Raw genomic sequence first — 13,767 nt, forward strand, 5'->3', positions numbered from 1 at the left:
ACTACGGAATAACGCCCAAAACCGCCGGACCAAGATTTTGAGTCCTAAACTTACCGGAATTTTGCCTTTTGGCCGAAATAACACCTAAAACTGTGGCAGAGGGTATGGGATGATTAGGTTCCAACGGACTGGCTTTTGCATTTTGGCGCATTAGTTTGAACGGAAGCGTTAAGGCGACGCTGTTTGGGCACCAAACTGATTTTTAGGGGTGGATTAAAATTATCAGGGGAGTTTGAAGTTAGGTGAAATGTTCCTTATATCGCATTCTGGCTCCCGCAGGTTTAGGTTATTCTGATTTAGGCCTTTTTCCCAATTTGAGGTATTTGTCCTACTTTTGGTCTTATTCCGAACTTTGTTTTATTCTTGGTCTTATGACTTGAGTCCAAAAATATGTCTCAGCCTTTTAGTTGCTAAAAATAGTGTTGTGCTAACGTTTTAAGTAAATCTAATAATAACATTAATACATATCGGTTATCAATATTATAAAGCCACCCCAAAACAGATACCTATTTTTAAACGCTATGATTTTGCGCAAAACTGGGCTTGCAAAAAATAAGGTCTTACCTCTTCGAGAAACGTCGTGAAGGATTTGACATGTTTCTTGACGACCATATGCCGTCCGCGGTAGAAGTGGTCGCCATTAACGAAAACGCGCACTTTCTTGGCGGGTTGGGTCTGCTGCATCGTTGCCAGGCTACCGTGGTGCTGCTGCTCCAATGCAAGCGTTGACATTTCGCGCCAAAATCGCGAACTTTCTGCTTCTTACGGCCGATCGACGTGGCAATGAACTCGGTGCTTGGCTCGTACTTGCTTCGTAGCACAATAGTTTCAGTCTTTCAGTCTTTTTCGGTGCGGGATCGATCTGCAAAACATTGGGAGTTTATGCTCAATCGGAAAGCTCGTACTTTAACTGCAAAAGAGTTCGGCTTTTTGCACATGGGTCCTATTCATGTCGTTTTCTATCCATTTCGGGTGGTAACACCTTATTGCGTAGTTTTTCGCCACCTTTGCGTAAATGAATAGTAAGAAGGCGCCGGTGATGAGGCTATATACGAGCCGGGCGCTCAAGCGTGACAAAACACGTGACGTAGCTGAGAAGCTTGAGTTGATCTGTATATTCGCCGCAGCGCGCGTCTGATAGCAGTTGTCAGTGATTGTCACCCGTGGGCGCAAGTTCAAAAAGCACGCGTTATTTTAGACCTTGGATAGCTGCGGCAACTAATTGCTGTTGAAAGGCACGTAGACCGCGCAAAATTACATGTTTTAGTCGCTTCCTTTCCGTAGTTGTTCTCATATTCTAGCAGCACTGTAAACTTGTTGGCAAATCCACTTAAAACAATTCCTGTGTTCTGGTACCAGGTTAAGTTGGCCCTACGGTTACTAAACTTGTGTTACAGCCTTTTCCGAACCTTTTGAACTTCGAAATTTTGCAAGCTGCGTATCCTAATGGACATCAGGCTTTCCGCCCTTGCTTTCTCTGTGTGTTAGCGTCGTATCAGATTAGCGCAATTTGCGGCAGGCGACCTTAAGAGCAGGTGTGCCGACACATACATATTTAATGAACGGCCGTCGGTGTGCCGAGGAATCTGAGGTTTCTGTATTCAGTGCCCCAGGTGTACACAACACTCTAGAATTTTAAATTATCTTCGGTGGCCTTTGGCGTCCGTCAACAGTGGGAAAGTTTGTATTTATCGCGAAATTGACATTCTGTTTTTTTTACACATTTTTCTACGGCAGGGGTTCGCAAATAGTGGGTCGAGATCAAAATTGGGTCGCGAGTCATAGCGACGTATATTTGGTTTGCTTTTAAGCACAAAACACAATGCAACACACAGTAGCCTAATCTTAGCAAAACGTTGTGCTGACTTTGGGCAGTCAAGAATGTGGCCTCGAATCACTCGGAAAAGACTTACTTTTTGGCATTTCTCTGTTGTCAAAGCGACATGAGGACGTTTAAACCAACGAAAAATACTTTTCAAATTATTATAATTTGGTAACGCTCGACGCTAATCGTAAGTAAGATGGTTCTATAATCTAACAGGGAAATAATTAGTTTCAAAATGTAATTATACCATTCATTTGTGACATGCACAAGACATATAAACTTGCGGGGGTCTAAATTGCTATTAACAGCTTTGGCCTGTCGAAAATAGAATCCAGATTTCTCATTGAAAAAGAGACATTATCATTTTTTGTTTGGATAGTTTTAATACCGATATTCCGAAGAAATATTCGAAATCAACAGCCAAGCGCACTGTTTAATTAAACCTGCTCGCCAAATAACTGGGCTGCACAACTTTATGACTATTAATTTTACGATTTTTTTTATGAAATAATTTTGCTTCGCGCAAAAAATATTTGCGGGCCCCTGTCCTACAGTATTGTATATCATATGTTTCTTATTATCCCTCATTGACCTATATAACACATGATGGTATCTGGATTTACTTATTAGGCCGAGAGCTGTGGCAAAGGTAAAACAATAAAGGTTCAGCGTTGTATCGCCTTGTGACGCAACAAACAAACCCTCGTAGCAACAAAGTTTCAAAACAAAACAGAAGCGGTGAGGTCTTGTTACTCAACCACAATGCGCTGGCTCTCCAACGTAAATATGCCGTCCCTGTGGCACACGCAAAACAGGACAAGTGACCCCATTGTGGTCATACATAACAGGGAAGACAGCTCGTCACCCTTGTTTAAAAAAACGGTCAATTTTTTTAAAGAAATCTGTGTGCACACCTAAATAGGTAGATTGCGCACTTAAATTAAAAAAAAAACAGCTAAATTGAGGTAAAAATTCTAACCTAAGGTGTGCAAATACATGATTGCACACCAGTACACCTCAAAGTATGGTTCTGCACACCCAAGATATCGACCTAAAATACCATGAAATGCAGACTGGTGCACCAATAACCTTTTGACAAACACCCGGAGGTATTTGGGAAAATTTATTTTCACAATATGACAGCATGTGGTGAAACTATTCCACTAACTTTAATTTACAATCAACACAACTTTAAATTAATTTGAATAAATTAAATTAGAAGTTTATGTTTAAGTAACAGAAAAGCATGTTTTTAAATTCCAAAAACATTTTGATAACAAAATGAACTAGAAAAGTTATACTTACTAACATAATGGAAAAAAACAAAAGTTGCATTTGTGGTAGTATATTGCATTGGTTAAGCTACTTACAACACTGTTCTGTGACAAGATTATTTTTTCTCATAATGCAATTTGAATAAACTATTTAAACCACACTTTACCAACAATGTTAAATAAATTTTACATGTTCGGAAGACCATTAGGGCTAGGCACACTACTATCGATTTTTTTTAATTCCATTTATTTGACATTATAAGAAGTATGTTACAGATGACAAGTACAATTTATTTTGGGTGTAATTGAAAAAGTATGAAATTTAAGAAATATATGTGTTGATTGTATTAGGGATATTTGTTATTGCAGCCATTTTTATACATACTTTTTGTGTGCCAGTCAACGTACAAGTAAGTGTCATTTTAAAAGCTCTTGACGATAGGTCCAAAGCTAATTTGACTTTTAAACATTGTTCTGGGTACTTGAATGTGAATGACCAACAAAACCATGACAGGGAAAGAATAAACTTGAGTTGAACCTACTTGAATTGACAAATTGAAAATAGTGTTTTTGCAAAAACTGGTTTGCTTGCTACTAGTAGGTTTGTCTTGCATAAAACTTTTTGTAATCCTAAACAAAGAAATAATATGACTATAAAATGTTGGCCGATTAAAACTCTATAGTTTCAGTTTAATGTTTTACAATAAATATTGTATTAGTTGTACAGTATTGTCTTATACACCACCAGAATAAATTAACATATGTATGTATACATGGATATTTTATGATACTTTTATACAACGACTTCTGCCATACTATACCATATAGGTTTAGGTATTGTTTGTTGAATAACAATAAAATAATAATCTTTTTTTAAACTATTTTGTCAAACAAGCAATTATTTAATCAAAGTCACAAAATACATAGGCAAATCACCAAGTTTTCGATTTTTAGATATATATTTGTTCATAGGTAGGCTGCAGTAAAATTAAATTTAAAATACATTTTTGAAACAAACACATGTCTATTGATTTTTACATATGTGTCAAGCAAACTGCAAAACTCACTCATAAGCAGACAGACAGATAATTTTTTTGTTAATGAGTATAGTTTAAATTTGTATTGTTATAGCGAGCAACTTGACAATATTAATCAAACTTCTAGCAAATCTTGTTGGACAAAAAACAAGATTAAACTAACTTATAACATGAATGTTTTGTATGCCAGGCCTGCAGTTAAATTTGTTTAGATGTTATTTAACACAAACTTAAAAAATATGAAATTGAAATTAGAAACCGATCTGCTGTAAACTGTATGAAACTAAGAAAAGATATCAGCGGTGGTCTAGAATCCTACCACAACGCACATTATTATTTAGAATCTTATTTCATATGGCCATATTTGTCTTATTCTAATTAAAGGAATCAGGTGGAACTATATAAAGACAAATTTATTGGATTCTCGACAAGCTTTCGCACAACCGTGCTTCAATAGGTCAAAGTATAAAATCTTTATAAATAATAAAAAAATTATACTTTGACATGACAAAGCACGGTTGTGCAAAGCTTGTCGAGAATCCAATACAATTTGTCTTTATATGGTGGAGCCTGATTCTTAATATTATTTGAGTTAGCGTTTGTTTTAATATTAATTATAATAATACCCACCCACACCCGAACCTAAACATTTTGCCTTGATTTGATAATTGCTTGACCGCTGTAGTAGGATTCCAGACCAGCGCCACGCTATCTTATTAGCGACTTACAGTACTGCGTAGCGCACGTGGAAGTTACAATTCGACATACCTTCTTGTTCTGCAGCTGAGGGATTGGCGGACGAACTGAATACTTATACCACGCGGTCGTAGTCTTGTGAAAACGAACTACGCTCGCGCTATCAAAACACGCTGATATTCATCACGAGCCTAATCCTAATGTCCCTATCCTACATCAAACGAAGCTATGTCTACCCTACACTAACCGAAGTAGATAGGAATCGTTTTGTATATGCTAAAAACACAAATCGCTGTTGACAGAACTGGTTGTTGCTATGGTTTCGACCACGTGCAGCGGTATTGAGGCTCAAGTTTAATTTAAATCTTTACTGTCATCTCGCGGATTAAAATTTAACTCAGCTAATAGCTATACCTTCTTATTAAGAGAAAATCTGCCAAACAACAACTGATACACATTAAACGCTTTCTTTTAGCAACGACTTAAATAAACATTTTCCTTGGCCAAATTAAAGCAACTTTTACTTGAAATCTTCCCCCAAAATGTTTACTTCTTATTTTTTTAGCCTGACCTGTTTTGACACAGAGACTCAACCATATTTTTATAAATTGCATTGTTTAATTGGAACGTTTGATTTCTACAAGCGAAAGAGAATATAATTACATTTTCATATAGTATACCATTGTTCAGGCGTTCTACAGTGTTTGACGTCGAAAATTGTGCGTTCGACGTAACAAAAGTGCAAATATTTCATGTCTCGGTACAACACACACGCACATACACAAGGCAACGGTTTTAGTGTTTTGGGGGTTAATCTAAAAGTACTACATGCCAGATTACGAGGGAACAGTATATTTTGGTTATTGTGTGTTTAGCGTAAAAATGAGAAAAATAGAGAATCGGAAGACTGGATTGTAAAACAAAAACTGGTGGCGTACAACAGTTTCGATGTGCAAACAATAAAAAGGTGCAAATATAGATTTAAAACATAGAAATCTCTTTCAAACGACGTCAAAGAATTTGAACGATAAGAACCCTTAAAAAAATTATTTTGCAGTTGAAAACAATAAGGCAGCCATGTGCATAGACAAACAGACAAGGGCCAAGCCCCGCTGCAGCGTAAACCAGCATGGACTACATCTCCGAAAATGTGGATAGAATGGTCAAAAACTACGTTTCTACGAAGAAGAGAGAGAAAGTGGCGGAATAAGCGATGTTACTCCAAAAGGTTTTCCATTTCGCGTTCTAAATCATCGGTGGATGATCTCTTCGAGTTCGTTTGACTTTGCGACTGAGACTGGAAGCTCATTCCTGTTAGGTCTTCGCCGGCGAGTTGTTTCATTTGTTCTTTTTGCTGAACGAAAAAACAATAACTCTTGTATTTTTTATGTTAACAATGGAAAGAAATGTTTTATTTCTTGCAAATGTTTAGTTGATTTAGGACTAGGCGAACCATACATTTTATAAGATAGCTTCTACAATAATCTATACGGATAAGCAAGCATTTAATATAAAAAATATTAATCTAATAATATTTAAAAAAGGCTTTTTAAAAATGCTTTCTTATCTATAACCAAAATTACATTTATGCACCACATGTTTCATATAACCTACTTTTAACGAACTTTACATAAAACTTGTTTGAGATTAAAGTTAAAAATTTTCATATATATTTATACGTTATATTACACTGTTAAGTAAACGAAATGTTACCTGCTGCAACAAATCGCCTTGGTCGTCTCCGAGGTCCATCAATCCTTTGATGGTTTCGTGAACCAAACTCGCGAGTTCAGCGTCAGTCTGATCTCCCTTTGACGCTTGCATTTGGTCGACTGCGTCCTGCAAGCAGAAAACGTGTTGATATTTTAAAGTTTCAAGTCGACAAATGAAGCAGTTTAAACTCAATGCTCGCAGCGTGTAGAGGCGCTAGATTCCATAATTGGTAAATTTTTTGCGCAATGCTCGAAATGTTCAAGTTTCTGTTTGTTTTCAAAACGCTCAAAAAAAGGCACTCGACTCAAACAAATTTTGCACATATACAAATTGTTTGTTTTTCTATCTGTATTGAATCAAAGCATTTTTTAAGGCATAGTAAGATTCATAAATTTCGTGTACATTTTGACTGTAGCAATTTACCAAGGCGGACTTTTCCTTTTGAGTTAAGTTGACATAACTTACCGCTTGTTTGTAAACGTCATTAAGCTTGCTGTACGTTTAGCTTAAAATGAATGCGTTTCAAAATTCATAGAATTAATAGTCGATTGTTAGGATGATACCTTGTGCCGGTGTTTGACCTGGGCTTGTGATGACTTTAATGGTTGAAAAAAAATATTTTTTTGCAAAAATGAAAACCGACTTTAAATTTAACATATGTCGTCATACGAAAATCTGGCAAACCTCGATGTTTGAGTGTAATTCCTCCTGACTGCTGACACTTTCCGCAGCCTTCGCGTTCAACTGCTCGATCGCTTGACTCGCCTTCGCCTCGAGGTTGGTCGGTAGGTCAAGGTTGTCCGAATTTAGCTTTGCAATCACCTGACGCACTTCGCTCTGGAACTCTTGGTGCGCGATCGCGTCCGCCACGGATTGCTGCAAAACGTAATGCAAATTGTTTTGCTCTGTCAAAACACAACGGTGACAAGCCCTTTGGAAGCAAAACTTTTATTGAAACAAAGCCCATTGTGAAACCCTTGGAGCAACTATAGCCGGGGTGGCCAAAACGCGGCTCGCGAACCCAGTTATATGCGGCTCTTACGTTCATGTTGCACTTATGATTTTTGGAACGTTTTGATTTCGTTTGGCAAAGGTATAGCGGGATTATTGCCGGTTCCGACTCAGACTCTTTGCCTTAAGGCCATTGTATTGTTAGTAACAATTTTGAAACAAGACAAACGGAAAAAATATTCCCAAATAGTATTGACAAATGACATTGTATCGAGAAATGGGTGTTTTTTTCACCCAATGCGTCGCGTCTCACTTCTAAATTAAAATTTTGTCCACGCACTTTTTTCGCGCTTCGTGCGATCGCTTTGTGGGAGTGAGTAAGAAATGGGGTGATAGGCAATTTTTTTGTTCTAGTGTGTAAAGAGTGGTTCTATAGGAAGGCAGATTTTTTTATTGTTACAACCCACACTTTACACGTTGCAGATGGAATAGTATTGTTTGGAAAAAGGATCATGTCGACACTTAGGAAAAGAAAAAAACGCAATGTTGCACGCTGCATGTTCTTTCCATCATTATATCTAATCTGGAAGCCATAAGAAATTAATTAAAGTAAAATCAATAGAATAATTTTTGTTGTTGATAAACTGCTATCGGATTGGACAAAATTCAATTCCCTTCAGGCAACTTGCAAACATTAGCTCACCTCTTCCAACTCGCTGTCCAGATTGGAAATCTGTGCTTGAATCTGCTGCTGAGCTTGCTTCTGTGCCGATTCGCCTCCCTCGCTTAAGGATCCTGCGTTGATCTGATTGATCAGCTTCTGGATGTCGCTGTTTAGTTCCTCCTGTGGGCGAAGCGATTTTGGTAAAGAAAAGAAAAAGCGGCATTTTTGCATAATTTATGGGAAAGTGGCATGTTTAACTAATTTATGGGAAAGTGTCATGTTTGGCTAATTTATAGAAAGTGGCATTTTTGACTAATTTATGTTTCGGTAAAGCAGGGTTTATTAGAGTGGGCCAAGAAGGTTTAGCAGAGAGGGGGTGCGAAGGGCTACTTCAAATTGATTTAATACCAAGCATTGCTGCTGAGAATAACTGTTTGGTGCTGCTTTTTCGGCCGTTACTGACACATGTTATTTTATGCCAATACCTTGATCTGTTGTTCTCAGTGGTATTAATTTTGTTTTGCCTTTTTTGCCTTGAGTTAAAGCGTCCCTAATGTAGTTACACATTGTGTTATCAGGAGGTTTCGCACAATGCCATTCCCAAACTATATTTTGTTAACTTTTACTATAGAAATGCCTTTTTTCGCGTTTGGCACGAAATTAATCTACATTTTACTACGTGTTCTCCCGCTTTAAGGAAATCTTTGACAAGAGCGCGGTACCCAGAATGGCAAAATCTTTTGCTGTGTGAAATTACATATTCTGAAACGACAATGAGTTTTTAGCGAGTAATCTGAAACCGACCTTTTAGTGTAACGTTTTAACCTTATTTTTACGTTCATCGTATAAAGTCTTGTAAAACAACGACAGTTTAATGCAGCATTCTTAGTTTATAATAATACCGTAGTGATTATTCCCAAACAAATATAATTGCTATACACAAAAAAGTACGACAAAAAAACTAGTTTTATACCTGGTTGTTGGCAGCGTCTTGAATTGATTCAAAACCCTGACTTTGTGACTGGGAGCTGGTTTGACTTTGCCCGTTGCCGTTGTTGATTTGGATCTGGGTTTGACTCTAAATGTTAACATAAAATGCCCTATTTAAACAAATATACCCCAAATGCGTCCAGCAAATCAACATGGAAACCTATTTAAATTGCATTCCAAACTTAGAAAATCAAGTTTATTGCTTTACCTGATGGTTTCCACCGGTGCTGCTCGATCCGCCGGTTTGCGTGTTGTCGTTGGAGTTGACAAGACCGTCGATGATGCTGTTCACCTGATCTTGAATGCTCTCTACCTCCTGACTCTGACTCTGCGACTGCGACTGCGAACCGCCTCCGCCGGAGCAACACTTCACTCGAATCTCATAGTCCTCGCACACAGGATGCGTCGTCTGCTGGTTGGCGATGCACTCAAGACCAACGTTTACGTCGCAACTCACCACCTGCCATTCCTGGTAGGAGGCAAACTCGGCCACGGTGCCACCCACCGGCCTGCATTCGATCTCGGTGGGCGACTCACAGATCTCCGTGCCTGTGCTTCTAATCTTCTCATATGTTTCGATGTCGTCGCGCTCCGGCATTTTCGGACGCGAAGCGCTGATCCAATCGGACCAAGTGCACGCTTCAGTCGTGGTCGTTGCCTCGGTGGTTGTTGTTGTTGCCACGGTAGTGGTTGTTGCAACTGTGGTGGTAGTTGCCTCAGTGGTTGTGGTTGGTTCTGGAGTTGGTTTCATCGTCGTAGTCGTGGTTGTTACTGGTTCTTGTGGAACAGTAACTGTGGTTATTTCACCAGAACCTGATTCTTCTTCAGTTGTGGTCGGTACTGGTTTGGTTGCAACTGTGGTAGTGGTCACTGGTTCTTGGGGAACGGTAACTGTGGTTATTTCACCAGAACCAGATTCTTCTTCAGTTGTGGTCGGTACCGGTTTGGTTGCTACTGTGGTAGTGGTCACTGGTTCTTGTGGAACAGTAATTGTGGTTATTTCTCCGGAACCAGATTCTTCTTCAGTTGTGGTCGGTACTGGTTTGGTTGCAACTGTGGTAGTGGTCACTGGTTCTTGTGGAACGGTAACAGTGGTTATTTCTCCGGAACCAGATTCTTCTTCAGTTGTGGTCGGTACTGGTTTGGTTGCAACTGTGGTAGTGGTTACTGGTTCTTGTGGAACGGTAACAGTGGTTATTTCTCCGGAACCAGATTCTTCCTCAGTTGTGGTCGGTACTGGTTTGGTTGCTACTGTGGTAGTGGTTACTGGTTCTTGTGGAACGGTAACAGTGGTTATTTCTCCGGAACCAGATTCTTCTTCAGTTGTGGTCGGTACTGGTTTGGTTGCTACTGTGGTAGTGGTCACTGGTTCTTGGGGAACAGTAACTGTGGTTATTTCTCCGGAACCAGATTCTTCTTCAGTTGTGGTCGGTACTGGTTTGGTTGCAACTGTGGTAGTGGTTACTGGTTCTTGTGGAACGGTAACAGTGGTTATTTCTCCGGAACCAGATTCTTCTTCAGTTGTGGTCGGTACTGGTTTGGTTGCAACTGTGGTAGTGGTTACTGGTTCTTGTGGAACGGTAGCAGTGGTTATTTCACCAGAACCAGATTCTTCTTCGGTTGTGGTCGGTACTGGTTTGGTTGCTACTGTGGTAGTGGTCACTGGTTCTTGTGGAACTGTAACAGTGTTTATTTCTCCGGAACCAGATTCTTCTTCAGTTGTGGTCGGTACTGGTTTGGTTGCTACTGTGGTAGTGGTCACTGGTTCTTGTGGAACAGTAACTGTAGTTATTTCACCAGAACCAGATTCTTCTTCAGTTGTGGTCGGTACTGGTTTGGTTGCTACTGTGGTAGTGGTCACTGGTTCTTGTGGAACAGTAACTGTGGTTATTTCTCCGGAACCAGATTCTTCCTCAGTTGTGGTCGGTACTGGTTTGGTTGCTACTGTGGTAGTGGCTACTGGTTCTTGTGGAAGGGTAACAGTGGTTATTTCTCCGGAACCAGATTCTTCTTCAGTTGTGGTCGGTACTGGTTTGGTTGCTACTGTGGTAGTAGTTACTGGTTCTTGTGGAACGGTAACAGTGGTTATTTCTCCGGAACCAGATTCTTCTTCAGTTGTGGACGGTACTGGTTTGGTTGCTACGGTGGTAGTGGTTACTGGTTCTTGTGGAACGGTAACAGTGGTTATTTCACCAGAACCAGATTCTTCTTCGGTTGTGGTCGGTACTGGTTTGGTTGCTACTGTGGTAGTGGTCACTGGTTCTTGTGGAACAGTAACAGTGGTTATTTCTCCGGAACCAGATTCTTCTTCAGTTGTGGTCGGCACCGGTTTGGTTGCAACTGTGGTAGTGATCACTGGTTCTTGTGGAACAGTAACTGTGGTTATTTCTCCGGAACCAGATTCTTCTTCAGTTGTGGTCGGCACCGGTTTGGTTGCAACTGTGGTAGTGGTCACTGGTTCTTGTGGAACGGTAACAGTAGTTATTTCTCCGGAACCAGATTCTTCTTCAGTTGTGGTCGGTACTGGTTTGGTTGCAACTGTGGTAGTGGTCGCTGGTTCTTGTGGAACAGTAACTGTGGTTATTTCACCAGAACCAGATTCTTCTTCAGTTGTGGTCGGTACTGGTTTGGTTACAGCTGTGGTAGTGGTCACTGGTTCTTGTGGAACTGTAACAGTGGTTGTTTCACCAGAACCAGATTCTTCTTCAGTTGTGGTCGGCACGGGCTTGGTTGCTGCGGTGGTGGTGGTTATTGGTTCCTGCGGCGCTGGTGTGGTAATCGTTGGTTGACAGGCAGCAGTGCATCCGCAAGCTTCGACATCGGTGTACGAATACTGAATTTCGGTGCCGTTCTTACATTTCATAGCGATAACACGCTGAACGGTTTCGGTAGGCTGGCAGCAGGAGCACTTACTGTTAGCACCGTATTCCGTCCAAAAGTAGCTGTCGCGGCAGAAGCCATCGCAGTAAGATTGTGAGACGGGTTGGTTAGATGCACAGCCGTCAATGACCATGTACTCAGGTTTGGTACTGATGTGCCTTCCGCAGGCGAAGCATTCGCTCTCGCATTTTAGACAGCAACCGTCGTCGGTCGAAACCACCTTGCCATTGTTGTTAACGCAAGCATCGTGGTCAAATGGCGGGCACGGGTTTTTCATGCACTTCTCCTCGTGGAAGCCGTGCTCGTTCATTTCCTCGCTGCACATGCACGTGTGGCATTTGTCAGGCGCCCATTGTTGGCCGAGCTGTAACAACATTTTGCATTACTAAACTTGTAAAATACTATAACCTTCCATTAATAATTCAAGTATTTAAGCATCTACGTGACGTTTGGTGAATTTCAGAAGTCTTCGATCAACATTAAAACATGACATGGTTGTATTTTGGGAAATATAAAATTAGACTAATATATTTTAAACCAAAACGCAATTTAAAAACTTGCCATTTGTTTAAACAAGCAAAAATACAGACAAAGATTGTGAGATTTCATAAGGCTAAACCGTACAACTAATCTTTTACGTCGTTTGTATTGTTTTATTTTTTATTTTTACAAGGCAATCATTTGTACAATAAATCAAGGGCGACGTTGTGTGATCTCAGGGTTCAACTTCTAATACACAAGACCGCTAAAGGTTACTCACCGGTTTCTCCATGTCATTGTCGCAGCAGACCTTCTTGGGCTCGCACGAAAACGTGGGACAGCAGTCCTCCGTCGTTTCGACAAGTACATGACAGGCCGGGCATTGTGGCACAGTTTGCGGAGGACAGGGGTAACTATTCTCGATGACAACCATGCCGTTAATGTTGGTTACGCACATGTACGATGAGCAATTGTGCACGAATTCCCAGTTGCTTCCAGACTTGAAAACAACAAATGCGACAGATGACAATTAAAGTTCGTTTAAAACAGCATTCTATGGAAATTTTGGTGATGTTAGGTAAGAGATTGCTACGCATGTTTAGACGTATGGTATGAGGTTACTTTTGATATCATAGTTACAAGTTTTTTTACCAGACAATACAAAATATAACAATAAATGGATGAATTTAAAGACAAGCCGACTATTTTATGTCAGTATTTCATAACTTGGCGTTTCTATCAATAAAAAAACGCAGTCATTATTTGGTTATATACTTTTTAAAGTATTATGTTGTGTTTGCTAAAAATACCAACGCTGTGCGACTTCCTTAATTCGTACAAAACAACGGCATGTCGTCTGTATGAAGATACATTCATCGGGTTAAAACATACAAGGGTCTTTCACTTACCTCCTTGCAGCTCAGTACTCCTTCTTCGTGAACCGCGCATCCGTTGGGCACGCATTGGCCGCAACACTCGCCAGCGGGAACAATGTAGTCGTGGCAGGGTGGACAACTTGTATCGCAGTCCATGACCACACAGGTCTCGACGTGGCACGAGTTAGCGGAGTTAACGTCGTCGAGGCACTGGCAGTGCGTGCACACGTCAGGCTGCCACTCTTGGCCGGGCTGAAAAAATAATACGGTTTTAAGGGCTGAAATAATAACGTTTTAAGTAAAAAAATTATACTTTAACCTGACAAAGCATGGTTGTGCGAAAGCTTGTCGAGACTTCAACACAATTTGTCTTTATATAGTG

The 13,767-nt window shown here is 40.1% G+C and overlaps 2 protein-coding genes across 2 annotated transcripts in view; both read right to left on the reverse strand.

Annotated features, from left to right (window-relative positions):
- LOC146136036 (uncharacterized) overlaps positions 1 to 5,063 on the reverse strand; it is a 33,919-nt gene extending 28,856 nt beyond the window's left edge. The window contains exons 1-2 of the mRNA XM_083395072.1: positions 4,905 to 5,063; positions 565 to 862 (exon numbers count right to left, since the gene is read on the reverse strand). Of these exons, the coding sequence (XP_083251198.1) occupies positions 565 to 732 (168 nt within the window). The 5' untranslated portion in view covers positions 733 to 862; positions 4,905 to 5,063. The remainder of the gene's footprint in view (positions 1 to 564; positions 863 to 4,904) is intronic.
- Positions 5,064 to 5,656: 593 nt separating this feature from the next.
- The window catches only part of LOC146136037 (von Willebrand factor-like), a 35,025-nt gene continuing 26,914 nt past the window's right edge, over positions 5,657 to 13,767 (reverse strand). The window contains exons 34-42 of the mRNA XM_083396136.1: positions 13,419 to 13,637; positions 12,791 to 13,009; positions 11,845 to 12,394; positions 9,359 to 11,391; positions 9,134 to 9,238; positions 8,200 to 8,340; positions 7,230 to 7,421; positions 6,546 to 6,671; positions 5,657 to 6,186 (exon numbers count right to left, since the gene is read on the reverse strand). Of these exons, the coding sequence (XP_083252262.1) occupies positions 6,049 to 6,186; positions 6,546 to 6,671; positions 7,230 to 7,421; positions 8,200 to 8,340; positions 9,134 to 9,238; positions 9,359 to 11,391; positions 11,845 to 12,394; positions 12,791 to 13,009; positions 13,419 to 13,637 (3,723 nt within the window). The 3' untranslated portion in view covers positions 5,657 to 6,048. The remainder of the gene's footprint in view (positions 6,187 to 6,545; positions 6,672 to 7,229; positions 7,422 to 8,199; positions 8,341 to 9,133; positions 9,239 to 9,358; positions 11,392 to 11,844; positions 12,395 to 12,790; positions 13,010 to 13,418; positions 13,638 to 13,767) is intronic.

The sequence above is a fragment of the Ascidiella aspersa genome, chromosome 8, assembly GCF_963924565.1.
Source record: "Ascidiella aspersa chromosome 8, kaAscAspe10.2, whole genome shotgun sequence".
In the NCBI taxonomy this organism is placed as follows: Eukaryota; Metazoa; Chordata; class Ascidiacea; order Phlebobranchia; family Ascidiidae; genus Ascidiella; species Ascidiella aspersa.